General features: G+C 43.9%; 1 protein-coding gene across 6 annotated transcripts in view; it reads left to right on the top strand.

Annotated features, from left to right (window-relative positions):
* Daam1 (dishevelled associated activator of morphogenesis 1) overlaps positions 1 to 17,837 on the top strand; it is a 164,208-nt gene that overhangs the window by 113,290 nt on the left and 33,081 nt on the right. For all 6 annotated transcript variants that reach the window (XM_087911763.1, XM_087911758.1, XM_087911760.1 and 3 more), the window contains 11 exons: positions 2,286 to 2,380; positions 4,218 to 4,551; positions 5,394 to 5,504; positions 5,618 to 5,721; positions 7,069 to 7,135; positions 7,367 to 7,484; positions 7,831 to 7,969; positions 8,250 to 8,308; positions 12,003 to 12,190; positions 12,700 to 12,999; positions 13,295 to 13,402. In XM_087911763.1, coding sequence (XP_087767889.1) covers positions 2,286 to 2,380; positions 4,218 to 4,551; positions 5,394 to 5,504; positions 5,618 to 5,721; positions 7,069 to 7,135; positions 7,367 to 7,484; positions 7,831 to 7,969; positions 8,250 to 8,308; positions 12,003 to 12,190; positions 12,700 to 12,999; positions 13,295 to 13,402 — 1,623 coding nt within the window. The remainder of the gene's footprint in view (positions 1 to 2,285; positions 2,381 to 4,217; positions 4,552 to 5,393; positions 5,505 to 5,617; positions 5,722 to 7,068; positions 7,136 to 7,366; positions 7,485 to 7,830; positions 7,970 to 8,249; positions 8,309 to 12,002; positions 12,191 to 12,699; positions 13,000 to 13,294; positions 13,403 to 17,837) is intronic.

Below are 17,837 nucleotides of genomic sequence, written 5' to 3'. Positions count from 1 at the left end.
GTATACAGACCTTCACCTAGTGTCAGTGGCCCACAGTAAAATGTGTAGTTTGAGTTCAGGATGGTCTTATGAAGTTCATCTCCAAAGCAAGGAGTGTTCCTCAGGGTAAAGGCCTGATTTGGAGCTACAGATTCAAAATAATTGCTGAGACTCTAAAGGAGTTCAGCTGCCACAGCGACTGAATGCCCTTCACTGGATTGACACCGAGTTTTCCACAGGATGGCTTTCGTGACGACCTGGAGGAATTCTTTGGCTATTTCTGTGCATAGCTGCTTCATCTACTATCCTCTGGTGACAGCTGTCAAGGCACGTCACCAACAAAAGGACAGCTTTAGCAGAACAATAGCGACTTAAAAAGAAGATTCTACCCTCCCCCCCCAGCTGCCATAAATGACTTTGGTTATGCATTTGTTTTAGGCTTTACACTTCTTTCTCATCAAAAGGTCAAATAGAGTTTTAATTAACATTTAGTTACTTCCTGTTGATGCTATTGATTTAGCAAATAATAGTAAAGTCTCCCATGATGCTTTGCGAGCCTGAGATAAAAGGAAATACTAGATCATTGAGACCTGTGGATTAGGGTCAGGCTTTCTCTCTCTCTCTCTTTCTCTCTCTCTCTCTCTGGAACCACCTCGCTGTTCCTTTTACAGAGGTGGTAACTGATAAGGCCAAGGAGACAGGAATATGCATTCAGAGCAAGTGAAGGAAAGGGCCAGCGGCTTCTCTGTGGACGAAGGCTGCTGGGCTAGACAAGGGATAGGAGGGCTGTTGAGGCACAGCTAGGTGATCATGGATGAAAGGAAGTGAAAAGATGATAAGCCTCGTGGCTATTGTGACTTTATGTCACCTATGGACTCAGGAGAGAACATATTTATTGTCACTCACAACCCAAGGGTTCAGGCTGTCAGGGTAGGGAAGTCAAGGCAGTCGGATTTGAAACAGCTGGTCACATGGCAGCCTCAGTGAGGAGCAGAGAACAGTGCCTGCCAGTTCCCAGCTCGCTTTCCCCATTGACAGTCCAGGATATCCTGCCAGGGGACCGCCCCACTCTCATCAGTTATTATATCAAGGTAGTCTCCCACAGGCGTTCCCAGAGGCCCTCTCCCAGGTGGATATAAATCCTGTCATGTTGACATTTAACAGTAACCACCACAGACACAGAACAAATCACACACAACTTTCAGAGACAGTGAAAGACCCTCTCATGAGAATATGGCAGCTACTGGCTGCTCTGCCGGAGGACCCAGGTTCTATTCCCAGCAACCACATGGTGGTTCTCAACCATATGTAACTCCAGTTCCGAGGGATCACATGCCTTCTCCTGGCTTCCTCGGGTATTGTACACACATGGCACACATATATGAGGTAAAAGAACCATACACATAAAAATGAAAATAAATAATGTTAAAAGAGAATATGATAGAGTGTTATAAAGCAGGATGCTGAACAGTTATTCTCCCCTAGCTTCACGGCACCTGCCACTCACATCCATGCACACAGTTTCGCATTCACACAAACATTAAGTAAATATAGCTAATGTCACTGAGATCTGCTTCCTAGAGCCTTGCTCTGCAGCATCAACATTGCCTGGGAATTTCTGTAGGAATGTAGTATCTCAGACTTCCTCTGCAGTGTGTGTGTGTGTGTGTGTGTGTGTGTGTGTGTGTGTGTGTGTGTGTCTGCCTGCTTCCTCCCATGTCTCAATCTCTCTCCCCCTCTCCTGCCTTCCATACCGTGATTTCTAAGTAGTGTTAGGTCATAATTAAGAACTAGCATTTTCTCTGAGAGTAGAGACCATCTTGGTATCAGATTCAATTAAGTCAATTAAAATTGGTACTTTAAAAAATATTTGATGTAAAGAAAGCTCTTTCATCTTGATTCCAGTTTCTGCTAATTCTAGTGATCACATGGAGAAGCGGCTGTGGATGTCACCTGGCCCTGTGATGGTTTTACCATTAGTTGCCAGAAAATTGCTCCCAGCTAAAGGCCCAGCTTCTTCTCTGTCAACTACAAATGGTTTTCTCTGCATCTGGGTGTGCGATACAATAATTGTACAAACACTTGTGCAACTTAACCTCTTCTAAAATCTCTAAACCTTTTATTAAAATGTCATTTATAGTTTGAAAGTCTAACTTGCAATACAGACAAAACTTTACTGAATTCTTGGTGGCATTCTATGTTTTTGCTGGTACTAAATCTTAATCGTAGATGCACTGATATTTTGTAGAATATTTACAATATTTAAAATGCAGTAATGAAGAGGTAACTTCTGTTTTCTCTTTTAGAGAAAATCTCTACTGGCTTTAGAGAAGGAAGAAGAGGAGGAGAGGAGCAAAACCATCGAGAGTCTAAAGACGGCACTGAGGACAAAGCCCATGAGGTGCTCTTCTGGGGCAGCGCGACCACCCTCTCTTTGCCTGCCTTTCTTCTCCTTGCTTGCCCTTCCTCTCCTTCCTTGTCCTTCCCCATCCTCCCTGTCCTTCCTTGTCCTCCCTGTCCTTCCCCATCTTTCCTCTCCTTCTCCGTTCTCCTCCGCCCTCCCTCTCCTTCTCCGTCCTCCCTCTCTTTCTCTCTCTCCTTCCTGTTTGCTGCAATGCTCAAACCATCCAGGGACTCTTACCTTAAAAACTTGTAACTGAACCCTGAGTAGCTACTTTGATCTCTGAGCATTTAGTGAGTGCTTTCCAAGTTTTAAAGGAGAGGCAGACAATGACTAAGATAGACAACATTTTTAAAGGAAGAGAAAAGGAGGAAGGAGAGAGAAAGAGAGAGAATGCTGGAGCACAAGGATGCCAGACCATTTTTCATTGCTCTTAGGAATGTCAGTGAGCCATCTGGAAATGTAGCAGGGCAACTAGTTCCTCACAGTGTGAAACATAATGTCACCATAAGACCCAAAAGCTGTCCTCCTAGGTATATAGACAAGGGGAATAAAAATCTACTCGCAAACGCTTGTGTACAAGTGTTCATTACCAGCGTTATCCCGGATAGTTTTGTTGTCATTGTTGTTTTAAGTAGAAAAAAAACCTCATCCAACTGGCAAATGGAGAACTAAAATGTAGACTATTGTTTGACCATATTTATGTTCTTTAAATCAATTAATTTTATGGCATGTGAATTACATATAAGTAAAACTATTATTAAAAATAAAGATGGGTTGACTTTCTGGCAAGGAATGAGTTCTCCTGTAAGCATTTCCACTCTGTCCCTCTTCCACCATCACCTTCCGCTAAGGCCTCCCTCCAGAAGTTGGTGAGGTGCTGAGGTCCTTACAGTGCATCTCATTAGCACCAGTGCCATGCGTGAAGGGTGATGTGGTTGGTGGGATGGCTAAAATAACAATAGTAACAATTATCTTTATTTAGTAATAAAATACAAACTTAGAAAAAAGTATTGACGCATAAAAATCACTGTGCAAATGTTTGACAGGGGTCGTCAGACCGTGGGGACAAACTACTCGCTTCTCGGTTGGTTGTGAACTCTGAGCTGAGGTATCGGAGGTCCCAGGGTAGTCAGATAAATAAGTTGTTCTCTCTGGGCCGGTCAGCTTTCATATGCACACACACATTGTGAATTATTGTCCTTAACAGCAAAGATTATAAAATTAATTCACAGCAATAAGCCTACGCTCTTATCTGTTTGTGTATTAGGATTCCCTATAGAGTGCTATGTAAAAGAAGGGTTTTGCTATAAACACCCTAGCAATAAACCCTGTCATTTGTCTGATAGGCTGCAGACTGAAGGATGCTGCTCTTTGACGTGTAGGGGCCATGCTCAGGGCCAGCACACACCACATAGGAACTGGATGCTGCAGTCACTCAGATCAGCAAATGACTTTTAACCTAGCACAGGACAGATATCGTAGGGATGGGACTATAGCTCAATGGCAGAGAGTTTGTTAGCATGTGTGAGGCTTTGAGGGGGTGGAGATATGTACCCTAAGTGACTGCTAGTCCTGACTTGGTGTAATGGTTTGATCTGTTGATTCTTTGTACCAGTTGAGTTAAACTTGCCCCAATTGGAGATTTTTTTCACAGTCTGACTTAGACTGACCATTGGGTCTGTGCCCTGGAAGAGGCACAGACTTACAAAGACCTCATGAATGTAAGCCATTGCGTTCTTCAGGAAGTAAGTCTACTTCCTTTCCCTGGGCTTTTCTATTAACGGTGGTTCCAAAAGCACAAAGGGGTGAATCTAATCGCTCCTCTTCCTGACAGGTTTGTAACTAGATTCATCGATTTGGATGGCCTGTCGTGTATTCTCAACTTTCTGAAGACTATGGACTATGAGACCTCTGAGTCTCGGATACATACCTCCCTCATTGGTTGTATAAAGGCACTAATGAACAACTCTCAAGGCCGGGCCCACGTCCTGGCTCATTCTGAGAGTATTAATGTAATTGCTCAGAGTCTGAGCACAGAGAACATTAAAACAAAGGTGGCCGTACTGGAAATCCTGGGCGCCGTGTGCCTGGTTCCTGGGGGTCACAAGAAAGTTCTGCAGGCTATGCTGCACTATCAGAAGTATGCCAGTGAGAGAACCCGCTTCCAGGTAGGTGCTTCCCACGGACTTTCTCATCCACCCCCCTCTTACACAAACAGTGCCTTTCCTGGCCCTGCAGGGGCTGCTTGATTATGCCTGCCAGTGCTCGCCCTTTGTCTTCAAACATTCGCTTTCTCTTAAGTTCAAGAACCCGAAAATAGACAATGCTTCCCACCGTTGGTCATTCTGGGGTCTAAGTTATATGGAACTCAAAACTGTGACCCTGGGCTGGAGTCTGTGTTGCTCATACAGAGGGCCCTGGTTCAGTTTTCAGTGCCCACATGGTGATTCACAACCATCCATAACTCCAGTTCCTCTGTGGGCACCAAACACACATATGGTGCACATGCTTATATGCAGGCAAAATACTCATACATGAAATAAAAAAATACATTTAATAAAAATCTAAACCAAAAAACCTGTGACTACATCCTGTGTATTACATAGCACACATCCTGTGTGTTACATAGCACGTATCCTGTGTATTACATAGCACACATCTTTTGAATCCACCGAATGGAGTGTTCTCTGGAAACTTTACAGGTCACTCTTCTTTATTTAGGATCAAAGTTAATAATGATAATTATATCATCATATTTTGACTTAAAAGTAAAAAAACAGGTAGAGACAAGGAAGCAAGTTTTTTGTATTTTATATACACTTACCGTGAATACATCTGGAAAAACGTTCATAACCCCAGTCCTGAGTTATGAAGGAGGCATCTGTGAGTCAGTGTAATTCTAAGTGAGATTTAAAAATTAACTCCAAGCATTACCAAAAAATTCTAAAATGAGCATAGGTGGGGTTGGTAATGTTTTAGACCCTTACTTTTTTATTTTTATAATTGACAGACGTTAATTAATGATTTGGACAAAAGCACTGGGCGTTATCGGGATGAAGTGAGTCTGAAGACTGCCATCATGTCCTTCATCAATGCAGTGCTAAGCCAAGGAGCTGGAGTGGTAAGAACTCTGCCCTGCAGTTTGACAGACAGCATTAAAGAGCGCTTTGCCACTGTGGGGACTGTATAGTTAAAAAGCTATAAATTTGTTTTGTGTGCCCCTTTTATTTTCAGGAGAGTTTGGACTTTAGACTCCATCTTCGCTATGAATTTCTGATGTTAGGAATTCAGCCTGTTATAGATAAATTAAGGGAACATGAGAATTCAACGTTAGATAGGTAAGTCATATGGTTACAGTTGAAGAGGGCCCATGCAGTGTCCACCATTGACTCAGTGGTAGGGGACGTGATGTGCCATGGGCTGCTTCCAGCCTGCCTGTCACATCAGGAGCTTACACAGCCTGCTACTAAACTTCATCAATGAGGGAAGCAGCATGGCGTCCAGAGAGCTTCCTCTGGCCCAAATCTGTCCTGCTATAGCCTTGCCTCCTATGTATTCTGCTCAAGTTATTCACTGCTTCTGAACTTTACTACTTTTAATATCTATCAAAAGTGGTAATAGTGGTGATGACAGCTGGACTCTAGTTCCATCTATCATAAGAACTGCCTGTGAGTCACTAAGTAACTTTAGTAGGCATTCTGTGAGTGCCAGTGTTCAACCACTGTTCATTTGTTACGACTTCTAGGGCATCCCCACCAGCTTGCTGATGCTTGCTGTGCAGCTGCCTCCCTCATCCACACACCCCGGCATGCTCTTCCCCTTGCCAGTCAATGGAGGTGCCTAGACCTGCTTGCCTCAGACCCTTGTACTTCGTGTTTCTTTGGCTTTGAACACCTTTCACAGATGTTCTGACCTTGTTCCCTTACTCTGCAGAGCATCCCTTCTGAACAGTTCTAGTCTCTTCTCTGTGTTTTCTCTCCCCCTAACCATTATGTGTTTGTCCTCATAAGTGCATCATCCCTGGAATGCAGAACACAGAGTAGGAGGTTAATCAAAATGCACACAAATAAATGAATGGCATGAGTATTTTCTGATCTGTAACTCAACAGCGAGTCAACTGTGTGGGAATGGGCTTGTTTTTCCATGAAGGAGTCAGCTAGTGGAATCTGGACATTTTTTAGATTTGATAAACATTTATTCATTTGATAATTGCCTACTATGTGCTATGTGCTCTAGGTTTTCCATTTTTTTTCTCTTACTATGATCTGTTTAACTCCTGTTTTGTTTTGTCTTTTCCTTAGAAGGAACATGATTAAGCAAAGGCATTCAAGTTTTGTTACCATGTTTCTTTTGTAGACAGCTCTACAAATCAGGAAGGGCCTTTTTTAAGTTTTCTTTGCTGGGCTAAGGGTCAACCCCAGGACCTTACATGTTAATTGCCTTAATTACCTGGCAATTGCTCCCTATTGTTCTACATCCCCTGCCTTTGTTTCTGAGACCAGCCCTCACTGTGCAGCCCAGGCTTGGTTGAACTAGGGCTGCTCCTGTGCCTACCCTGGAGTGATGGCGGCACACGAATACACCACCACTGTGTGTCTGGGCCTGTACTTGAACATGCTGAGTCCTTTGTGCTTGTGTTCGTGAGATGTTCCACTTTTACTGATTTTTGTTCAATTACCTTTCAGGCATTTAGACTTTTTTGAAATGCTCCGAAATGAAGATGAACTAGAATTTGCCAAAAGATTTGAACTGGTATGTATTCTTATAATTATTCTGATGTGACTCATCAGATCATAGGGTTTGCCTCTTGAAATGTATGCTCTGTGTTGGTTTGGACCAGTGCAGCTTGCAAGCAGAGTCAAAGCCCTGTTGTTGCTACCTAAGGAGCAGGAACCACTTGTATCTGCATGGCGTGCACTCCTCCTGTGTCAGGGGAATTAAGAAATTGATGTCTAATTCAGATTTGTTTTTCCTATAAACTAGGTTCACATAGACACAAAAAGTGCAACTCAGATGTTTGAGCTGACCAGGAAGCGGCTGACTCACAGCGAAGCCTACCCTCACTTCATGTCCATCCTGCACCATTGCCTCCAGATGCCTTGTGAGTGCAGGGACTGTGGGCGCCATGGAGTGAGGGCAGCATCCAAAGGGCTCTGTCTTGTCCACAGCACTAACTAGATTGGGTGCATACCAGGGACCTTAGGCCTCAGCTTTGTAGCATCCCAGTGTTTGTTTCCTCACAGATCAGAGGCAGTTATGAAATCCTCAAAATGACCTATAATTTACTTTGATTTCAAAATAAATGGATGCCTCACAACAATGTAGAAGGGGAGTATGGGGAGTGCCTCTCAATTAAACCTGGGCTCCAAGGTGCCCACTACTGAAAACTGCTCACCCTGATTTACAAACAGCTTGAAGGTGGTCTCTGTCCCTCTTTTCTGTTCTAGACAAGAGGAGTGGTAACACAGTTCAGTACTGGCTTCTGCTAGACAGAATCATACAGCAAATAGTTATCCAGAATGACAAAGGACAGGACCCCGACTCCACACCTTTGGAAAACTTTAACATTAAGAACGTCGTCAGAATGTAAGTCTCTTCTCATCTTGGTGTCTGTGAGATCATAATGGCAATGCGAGATATGGCAATGCGAGATACTCACTTTGTCCTGCATCAGAATGACAGCTGAGACATATGGGATGTCCTGGGGTCCAAATGGGTTACAAATACGCACATGAAATATGGCTAAATTACGCCTGGACTTTGCTGAGGATTCTATGCAGTACACTGTTTGTGTGCCCAAGGAGAACACGTTTGGCAATAGATATGTTTTATTCTTTATAACGAGTATCCCTTTAACTATTTACAGGTTGGTTAATGAAAATGAAGTTAAGCAATGGAAAGAACAGGCAGAGAAAATGAGAAAAGGTAAATGGCAAGGCCCTGGAAGGTGTGGCTCTGCTTAGGTGACCTGGGCTTCGGGAGTTCGCATCACAGCTGCATGTTCACTTTCTTTTTTCACACCTTAGGGCATTTTGTATCGACTTTTTCAAACCCAACCATTTAGTTTTCTTGCTGTTTCCCAGGTACTTCATCCTTTTATTATCCCGTAAATATTTTAGAAAAGATTGTAGCATTTGCTGTTCCAGATTCATTAGTTGAAAACAAAGAAACAGAGTGTGGGAATTTTTATTATTGTCATTTTTATAAGGGCCCCTACAGTGGCTCAGCAAGTAAAGGTACTTGCCACCAAGCCTGGCAGCTTGAGTTTGATTCCTGGGACCCACATAGTAGAAGGAAAGCACGCGCGCGCGCGCGCGCACACACACACACACACACACACACGCACGCACAAAAGTGTAATAAATAAAATTAAGTTTTTAAAAAGAATTTATTAGGGGGCTGGAGAAATGGCTCAGAGGTTAAGAGCATTGCCTACTCTTCCAAAGATCCTGAGTTCAATTCCCAGCAACCACATGGTGGCTCACAACCATCTGTAATGAGGTCTGGTGCCCTCTTCTGGCCAGCAGGCATATACACAGACAGAATATTGTATACATAATAAATAAATAAATTTAAAAAAAAAAGAATTCATTAGTTCAAGATTCTTTAAAAGCTACTGAGCATGCAAGTCCCCACCCCACAGCTGCACTTCACTTGAAGTATTTTGAGTCTGAATAAATACAACAAGAAGCCTGGGATTTCTTCAGACTCAGCACAAAAGTCCAGGCAACTTGGTATTGGCAGTTCTGTTCTCTCCATGGCTCTAAGGTGACCAGTCCTATAAGGAGGCATCATGCGGAAAATCAATAGCCGTGGTGGAAATATGTGGTGGACGTTAGCAGGCCAGCCACTCATTGTATTGGAATATGCCTTTGCTGTTATCCCTCAGTCTCTGACGGGAGACACACTGTGTTCCTCCTGGTGCCAGCCCCTTGCAGAAGCATGCAGCTTCCCTCCTCCTCCAGAATCTTAGCAAATTAAGATCAGCTTAGGGAAAGCAGTCACCCTCCCCCACTCTCCTCACCATACTGGATGATGGATTCTTCTTCCCATCTGAGTCATCATCACAGCCAGGGGCATACAGCCACATCCACCAGCATCGATGTTCGGAACCAGGTGTCAACCGCATTTCCTCAGAGCCACCAGGGAAGTGGAAAGACAAATGCAAGGGTCGCTCTGCCCCCTGTGCGCTGTTTGCCCACATTGCTCTCAGACGATCTTTATAATATATCCCAGAATCCACTGTGGATGGAAAGAAAAGAAGCACTGACTAAGACTAAGATAAAAAGAGATTAAGTTAAAGAGAGCACAATCTGCCTTCTAGTCAGCTTCAGCTGCCAACCTGACACAGCCCAGCATTATCTGAGGCAGACTCAGTTTGGGGGTTGACTCCATCAGATTGGCCTATGGGCATGTCTTTGAGGCGGTTTCGTGATGAAAATTGATATGGGCAGGCCCAGCCCACTGTGGGTGGTGCCATCCCTAGGCAGGTAGGCCTGAGCTGTATAAGAAAGGTGAGACTGTGAGCCTGAGAGCAAGCCAGCAAACAGTATTTTGTGGTTTGCACTTCAAGCTCACTCATTGATTGCGACCTGGAATATAACATAGAATGCACCCTTTCCCCCATAGGATACTTTTGGGCATGTACTTTACCCCAGCTACCAAAAGCAGATGGGAGCAGTCAGTGAGTAGATGGTTAAGGATGCACTCTAGAGTGTGTCGGTTTATAGGACATGAGCTTTCGACTTGTCAAGCCATGCATTTAGGGGACACCTGAGCATCTCTGGTGTTTTGGACTGTGCTGGCTTCTCAGTGGGAGTCTGAACTCCAGCCTCCTACCTGTGAGCAGTGACATCTCCTCTCTTCCCCTCTGGTGATCCCCTCTTCCACAGCATGGGCAGTGAACCTTACTCACGGGTTGCTGTGAAGGTTAGATTGAAAAGAAACAGAAAGTTAGCATAGTGTTGGGCACATATTAATTACATAGCAAATGATAGAAGCCATTACAGGTTGGGTGGTAGGGTGCCATGGGAGAAAATATTCAAGGTCGATGGGAAGAGTGGGGTGATGAGTGAAGTCACCATACAACAGAAGAGAAGAGAAATTATAGATAAAGTGAGTTCTCTTCTGGAAGCTTCAGCTGGCAAACTTAGATAGAATCTTAGACAATTTCAAAGGTGGAGATAGGAAGTTGGTTGGACCTAAAAGTGGAAGAATATTTGAGGGAGAAGTCTGTGGAGCGCAGGACTCTGGGAAGATGTCAGCAAATACTCAGTGAATGGATAGTAAATGATGTCTGTTTGGGAGACAGTTTTCAGCCTGGTGATTCCCAGACTTTCCTCACCTCAGGATTGTCAAGGAGCCCATTCTGACCTAAGCCCTGCCCCCACCTACTGTAGAGACTGCTTGCCGAGGGCTTTGGACAGTGATCTTGAGATGTTATGACCTCTCACTGAATCTGAGGCATAGCCAGATTTGTCAAAGCCTAGTGACAAAAGAGGGAAGGAACGTTCCTAATCTCTTCATTCCCAGTGATGAATGAAATGGAGATAGAAGAGGGGAAGTGGAGCACGTGGGTTATTCTAGGTGTGGACTGGAAGTCGGGTGTCAGGGGAGTGGTGATTGTGATTCAAGGTTTGTCTTTTATTTGGAAGCTGACAAAATGCAAGGATTTTAATGGCTCACATCTTCCTGCAAGTTCCAATTTGGGAAGCCATAGAGGAGGGAGGGTCTGAAAGAGACAGTAAGGGTTTGAATGTGTTATCAAGTTCAGAAGTGGAGACCAGCTGTGCACAGCGCAGTCCTAATGGGCTGTATCCCCAGTGCATGAGTTGATATAAAAAGAGGCATTGAGGGCAAGTATTTCAAATAAAAATCTGCAGCCTAAACTTCGTCATTTCTCTTGTATGAAGCCCATCACTCCTGCCAACAGGCTTATATTCACTGGCCAGACGAACATCTTTACACTGAATTAAATGCCTCTGTTCCATGACACCACACTGGGGAAGTCAGCAATCATAACCAAGAGCTGCTCTATGTCCTCTCAGCCCTGTGGCTCCCGTACCTAAACAGCACTGCCACCCTTAAGATACCGAATACAGAGACAGTAACATTGGCTTCGACTAGTTTTGGTAAATGGTTGCCAGAAACATCAGCCTTCTAACGGGGAAGGGAGACATCACTCAGCTTCAGAGTGCACACCAGGTCTCCCCCAGCTGTCTGCAAGCACAGGATCTTTCTCCTGCTAGTGGGACACAAGCTGACCAAGTTCACTCACCAGTCCTGGGCTTCTCCCTGACCCATTTCTAATTTGTGAGAATAGTCAGTTCCCCTAGCGTAGCTATGAGACCACCTCTGTGTCGGGACTCAGAATTAAGATACCATTCTCCATGAGAAGTTGCTCACACTCTTTTTTCCTCCAATTTTAGAACCATGACTTTAGAACCTCTTCTTTAGTCTTTACCAAAATGTCCGTTACTAAATTCGTTGTACGAGGCCTTTTCCCAGCATGAGCACTGTTTCTCTCTTGAGTTGCCCTTTCCCAGGGAAGAACATTGATGCCTAGGACAGACTGACCCACAATCCCTTCATCATCCTCATGTCCTGTGTTCTTGTATAGAGCACAATGAGCTGCAACAGAAGCTGGAGAAGAAAGAGAGAGAATGTGACGCGAAGACCCAAGAGAAGGAAGAAATGATGCAGACCTTGAATAAGATGAAAGAGAAGCTTGAGAAGGAGACGACCGAGCACAAGCAAGTCAAGCAGCAGGTGGCGGATCTCACCGCGCAGCTCCACGAGCTCAACAGGGTGAGCGAGGGCTGAGACCTGGTCTCCTGTCTACAGGGAACCCCCTTTTCTCCTGGGGGGTCTCTGCTGCCCTGAAGTAGAATGTAGGAAAGAGCTCTGTAATGTTTCGCAGTTGATCTCAGTAGTGGACTCGAACCACCAACATCTTGTGGCTTAGGCAGCAGAGGTGGTTTGGGGTTGAGTTTTGACCACCAATCCTGTCCTAAGAACAAAGGAAATCACATTAGCTTCTTAGAAAAGGGCTGCCATAAAAACCAGACAGTAGGAGAGAGAGAGAGAGAGAGAGAGAGAGAGAGAGAGAGAGAGAGAGAGGCGCACTCCATAAATAAGCACTTATGTGTCAAAAGGCATGAGGGCCCAGGAAAGCTCATGTGACATATCCACCCTTGAAACCCACATTCTGAGAAATGCGGGTGCTCTGTTACATGTTTCTTAGATGAGATTAGATTCTTAAAGTCATTCGATAGATTTTCTTCTCTCATTGATTCTTCTTGATCTTCTCTTTCCAGAGAGCTGTCTGTGCTTCAGTCCCAGGAGGACCCTCACCTGGAGCCCCAGGGGGACCCTTTCCTTCCTCTGGCCTGGGATCTCTTCTCCCTCCCCCACCACCCCCACTCCTTCCTGGTGGAGCACTTCCTCCCCCACCACCTCCCCTCCCTCCTGGGGGTCCTCCCCCTCCCCCAGGGCCACCTCCCTTAGGGGGAATCCTGCCACCTCCTGGTGCTCCAGTCAGCCTGACACTCAAGAAGAAAAACATTCCCCAGCCCACCAATGCGCTGAAGTCCTTCAACTGGTCAAAGCTGCCCGAGGTAAAGCCATTTGTTCGCATTTCCCATTAATGGGTCAGTGGATGGCACCTGCAACTCATTGTCCTCACAGAGTGGGAATGTCCCTGCTGCTGGATAGCCTGACCATCTCGTATTCTCCCCAGCTCCTGGACTTGTCAGTAATGTCTCTGAAATAGTTACAAATGGTTTCAAACCAGCTCACTGAAGCATCCTGTAGAATTAAAAATTTGGAATAGTAGTACTTAAAAAAACAACAACAACAACTGTTTTTCTGTATGACTGCCAGTCATAGACCTTGTTAACTTGATGTTTCTAGAACAAGTTGGAAGGAACAGTATGGACCGAAATCGATGATACCAAAGTCTTCAAAATTCTAGACCTTGAAGACCTAGAAAGAACTTTCTCTGCCTACCAAAGACAGCAGGTAACATGCCTTCCAGATGCCCTAAAGTTCTGTGTCCTTGTGCATGATCCCTGGGCTGTCTGCCGGAACCATGACACACGAGCACTTTAGTGCTCCTGTTGTTTGGTGTCCTCTGGTGTATTCCTACAAAGCAGCATGACTGCATGTCCCTGTGTGTGTCCAGTGGCCCATCGGTGCCTGTGAACCTAGGGAAATAGTGTCATCTTGCAGTAATTGTTTCTGAAACCATTCTGGGCTGAGTTAAATATCAAATGGCTAGTCTCAGAACCAAAATGCTTTTGGTCCAGATGGACTCTTTAGCAGTGTAGGGTTTTGTAAAAACTATTAGTTGGCAGCTAATAGAATCTGCAGAGTCATTTTAACCAAACATCATAAACACTATAGATTCGCTATAGGGCTTCCCAAGTTGGACAAGGGTGGAAATGTCAGCAATACCGGTAGAGCCAGAAAAGCTACTACTGACACTTGCACAATGGCAGCAAGAACATGTGGTGTGGTGCCCCCTGCCTACACCCACTCATGAGGCCTAGCTTCCTTGTATGAGCCTTGGTCACATCCATATAGACTCGCTTGTTGCTCTAGAGGTCTTCCTCCAAAGGTCTAAAGTATAGTCCAAAAGTTAGAACATGGTAGCTAGATATAGAGAGTTCAAGGGAACAAAGAAAAGCTAAGGCAAAATCAATCATAGTTCTAGACCAGGGAAATCTTAGCCCAGGAGTATGGGGAAAGAGATTCTTAAGCCAGACGAAAGGACCTGTGAACAGTGCACACTGCATTCAGATGGGCAAACACAAGGGCTTGGCATCTGCACAGGGGTTTCCTGAGGGCTCCCCTGGCACCCTGACTCCTGCATGAATCATGAGCTGGGTGGAGCATCCTTAAACAAGCCAAAGACTTCCTGATCGGCTCTCTTGGCTCAGACCCTCAGAAAGACTGTCTCAAAGAAGAAATGCTAGGCACCAAGGAGATGAACAGAGGCTAGAGAGAAACAAGGCTGGGATTCTTCTCAAGATGGCTCCTGGTGTATCTTCCTGGGAGGTGGGGTGTTATTCACTAGAGGACTTTGCTGGAAGAGAGAGCAAGCATCTGTGCAGGGCCTTTTATGCTGGCTCAGTAGAGTAGGGAAGTAAAGTCAGTTGCCTGCCATGGTGTTAATGGAGCCTAAAGCTGAAGCCCTCAGCCAGCTCCTTCATAAGTAAGAAGCCGCCATGCTGAGTACTGTATGCACAAGGTTAAGAGGAGGTGACGAAAAGGGAGGTAAGGGGTTGTTCAGAGGAGAAGAGTTCAAAGAACAAACAAAGGTGTGTTGAGAGCCCTTGTCCTGTAACCACTCTGCCAATACTTGTCCCTGATTGGCTGTTGTATGTCTCTCTCTCTCTCTCTCTGATGTCCTTGGATGGAGACCCCTGCATCTTGGCATAAAATTTTAGCAAATTTTCAAATAATTCAAGTAATCCTCAGATCTGAGCACTAGTCCCATTTCTTTTTCACTTCAGGCTGTCTGAGGTGAAGGTTTGGAGACTCAGAAAAGTGGATGAGGTGGAGGGAAAGCAGCAAGTATTCCACACAGTGCAGCTCAAGTCTGAGCATGTCGGTTGCATTTGTGAGGGAGGCAGGTGCTTGAAAGATCCGAGTTTACAAGCCTCATAATTAACTGGCTTTCAGCAGAACGTTCAGAAGGATGCTGCCAAAATGCTCTGGGACAAATATGTGGACAGTTTTCAAGAGTTCTGGGAGACACAATTGCAGAAAGCTCTGTAGCCAAGTAACTGTCTCCTAGCAACCACCACTGTTTAAGTAGTCAGTAGTCATCCCTGACAGGATGGACCAGAAGGTTTCAGCTCTTCTTAACATGGTTAGAATGGTGAAGAGGATAGGGCATCACCATTTCCAGCAACACACTGCTCCACTTGAGAATTTTAAATGTTCCCTCCTGCTATAAAAATAGAAGATAAACCATCGCTATATTTTTCAAATGAGGGTAACTTGAACCGTTTCATTGCATTTGCATTGTTGAGAGTCAGAAAATGAAAAGCTACAGGCATTTTAATTATAATATGTAGATCAGAGTAAATGAGGTTCGAATGCCTGTCACTGGACCATTCCTTCATCCCAGAACAGCAGCATCAAAGACCTGCGCATGCTCATTCCAGGCATGGCAACACTTTGTGCAATTACCACCACATTTAAACTGTTCTTATTTTTAGTACCAAATGAATACCAAGAACCCTTCTTTTTCTGTGGCATCTCTTTCCTTTATATAAAGCTATGAAACTGGTCAAATTCTGGACTTCACCTACTTGTTTATGTAGGTGAATCTTTCAGGCAGGCATAGGAACACACAAACATCAGTACCTAAGACCCTCAGAGCCTAATTTTAAGATAACTTAGCAGTGTCAAATTAGCATAACTTAAATAAGGAATAACACTTTGGGAATGTATACATACATATATGTGTGTGTGTGCATGTATATATAAACATACATCTAAATAAATATATAAATTGACTGTATTTATATACATACATACAAAATATGTCCATTTGATTTGAGAATTATTATATCATTAAAATTTAGTGTTTAGTTTGTCTCCTTTATATATGAACTGTGTCAATGGATTCAAATGCTTCAGTGCATTCAACCTTTACATAGGCTCACAATGTAATTATAGTATAAAGCCAGTCATAGGAACCAAGATGGTGGTCACTATTGAAACCTGACTATGTTTCTGGCACTGGGTATGATATAAACAGTTCTTAATCACATCAACTCTAAAATTCAGTGCTCAAGGAGCTACTGTCCTTATCTTCTTATTCAGTTCTCACCCCAGCTCTAGTAGAGACATAACACTCTTATATTACAGAAACTGAAAATAGGACCTAGTATGTAGTCGGTATCCCAACAGGTGACACTCAGGTGCATAGTGCATAGTTCTCGGTTTCCCTTTGTTCTCTAATCTGTGGTTTATTCATTACCACTACCAGACTGGGAAGAGTGGGGTTTTTTTTAAGTGCATGCATTAAAAGTGTAGAGAGCCGATTATGTAAGCTTATGCCTCCCACGAAATGGAGTTTAATAGCATGCGGCTATTCCCCTGTGCACATTCCGCAAGTTCATTTGAAAGTCAATTCCTTGCATCTCAAGACCGTTTCCTCATTGGAACTACATTAAACATGATCTCCAGGTCAGCCACAAGAGACTAGGTTTTAATACATGACATTGGATGCTGTATAACAGTTTTATTAAGATACAGTTCAATGTCCTCACATCTGTAAAGGGAAATTTTCATCCTGACATGCTATCAATTCATATCTGTGCAGTTGTATAGAGGGAAAATGAGCTAAAGATACTGCATTTGCCTAAAAGAAGTACTGCTCTTTAGCACCCACTGGCAGCTCACAGTGTCTCCCCCCTCCTTGCCCTTGCCTGAGGACAGCTCTTCTTTTAGGGGCCTATGTTCACCACATAGTATAGCATTTCAAAGCCACCATCCTTTGATTTAGGGAACAAAGGAAAGCTACGGGCCCAGGCTCTGTTCTCGTTCTCCAACTCTACTAGTGTGTTACTGTAAGTCCTTCAGGGTCTCATTTATAATCAGGTGATCTACAGAGTCCTTATGAATGATCAAAGAACTTTTCCTTTCTATTTTTATTTTTTAAAGTTAAGTTAATCTGCATCTAATTTTCATATTGAAAAAAAATGTAATTTTTTTCTTCAACAATGTCAGTTTTCTCATTTTTGCCTTGACTTTGCAGTACTGGAGATAGAATCTAGGGCTTCATGCATACAGATCAAGCAAGTGCTCTACCACTGAGCTGTAGCTCCAACTCCCAGTCATCACAATCCTTAGAACTTAAAGACAAGAAAGTCTGTGACTAGTGTTACTGGGTTTTTTTGTTTTTTGGTTTTTTTTTTTTAATTGTAGTGCTGGAGAGATGGTGCAACAGGTAAAGTAACTTCCTACCAAGCCTAATGACCTGAGTTCAAACCCTGAGACCCATACGGTAGGAGGGAGAGCAGACTTCCTCAGTTATCTTCTTTCTCTGTGCACATGCTAGGGCATGGGTGTGCCCACGCACACCCGCACATGTGTGCCCACGCACACCCACACATACGTACACATACACAATAATAAAGAAACAATGTTTAAGTGTAGTTTGAGAGTCTATACCTATTTCATGGTGAGAATTATCAAGTACAAGATTGTATGTAAATATTAGCATAGCTTTCAACTTGAAAGGATTAAGACCCATTCATGTAAGGGTCATTATCTATGCAGGGCTGAGCCATCATTTCTTTGTGAAGCCATTTATAGTAGTTTACAAGCACTGGTCTCTGAAAGTGCAAATAGAAACTTCCTACTTATATTTCAAGATCATTTATATTACCCTTTGATTTCTGAGGGAGCAAGGTTTTAAACAGAATCTTGACATTCT

Source organism: Myodes glareolus, chromosome 11, assembly GCF_982192425.1.
Source record: "Myodes glareolus chromosome 11, mMyoGla1.1, whole genome shotgun sequence".
Lineage (NCBI taxonomy): Eukaryota > Metazoa > Chordata > Mammalia > Rodentia > Cricetidae > Myodes > Myodes glareolus.
The sequence above is the reverse complement of the archived record's forward strand: the minus strand, read 5'-3'. Positions and strand labels throughout refer to the sequence as shown.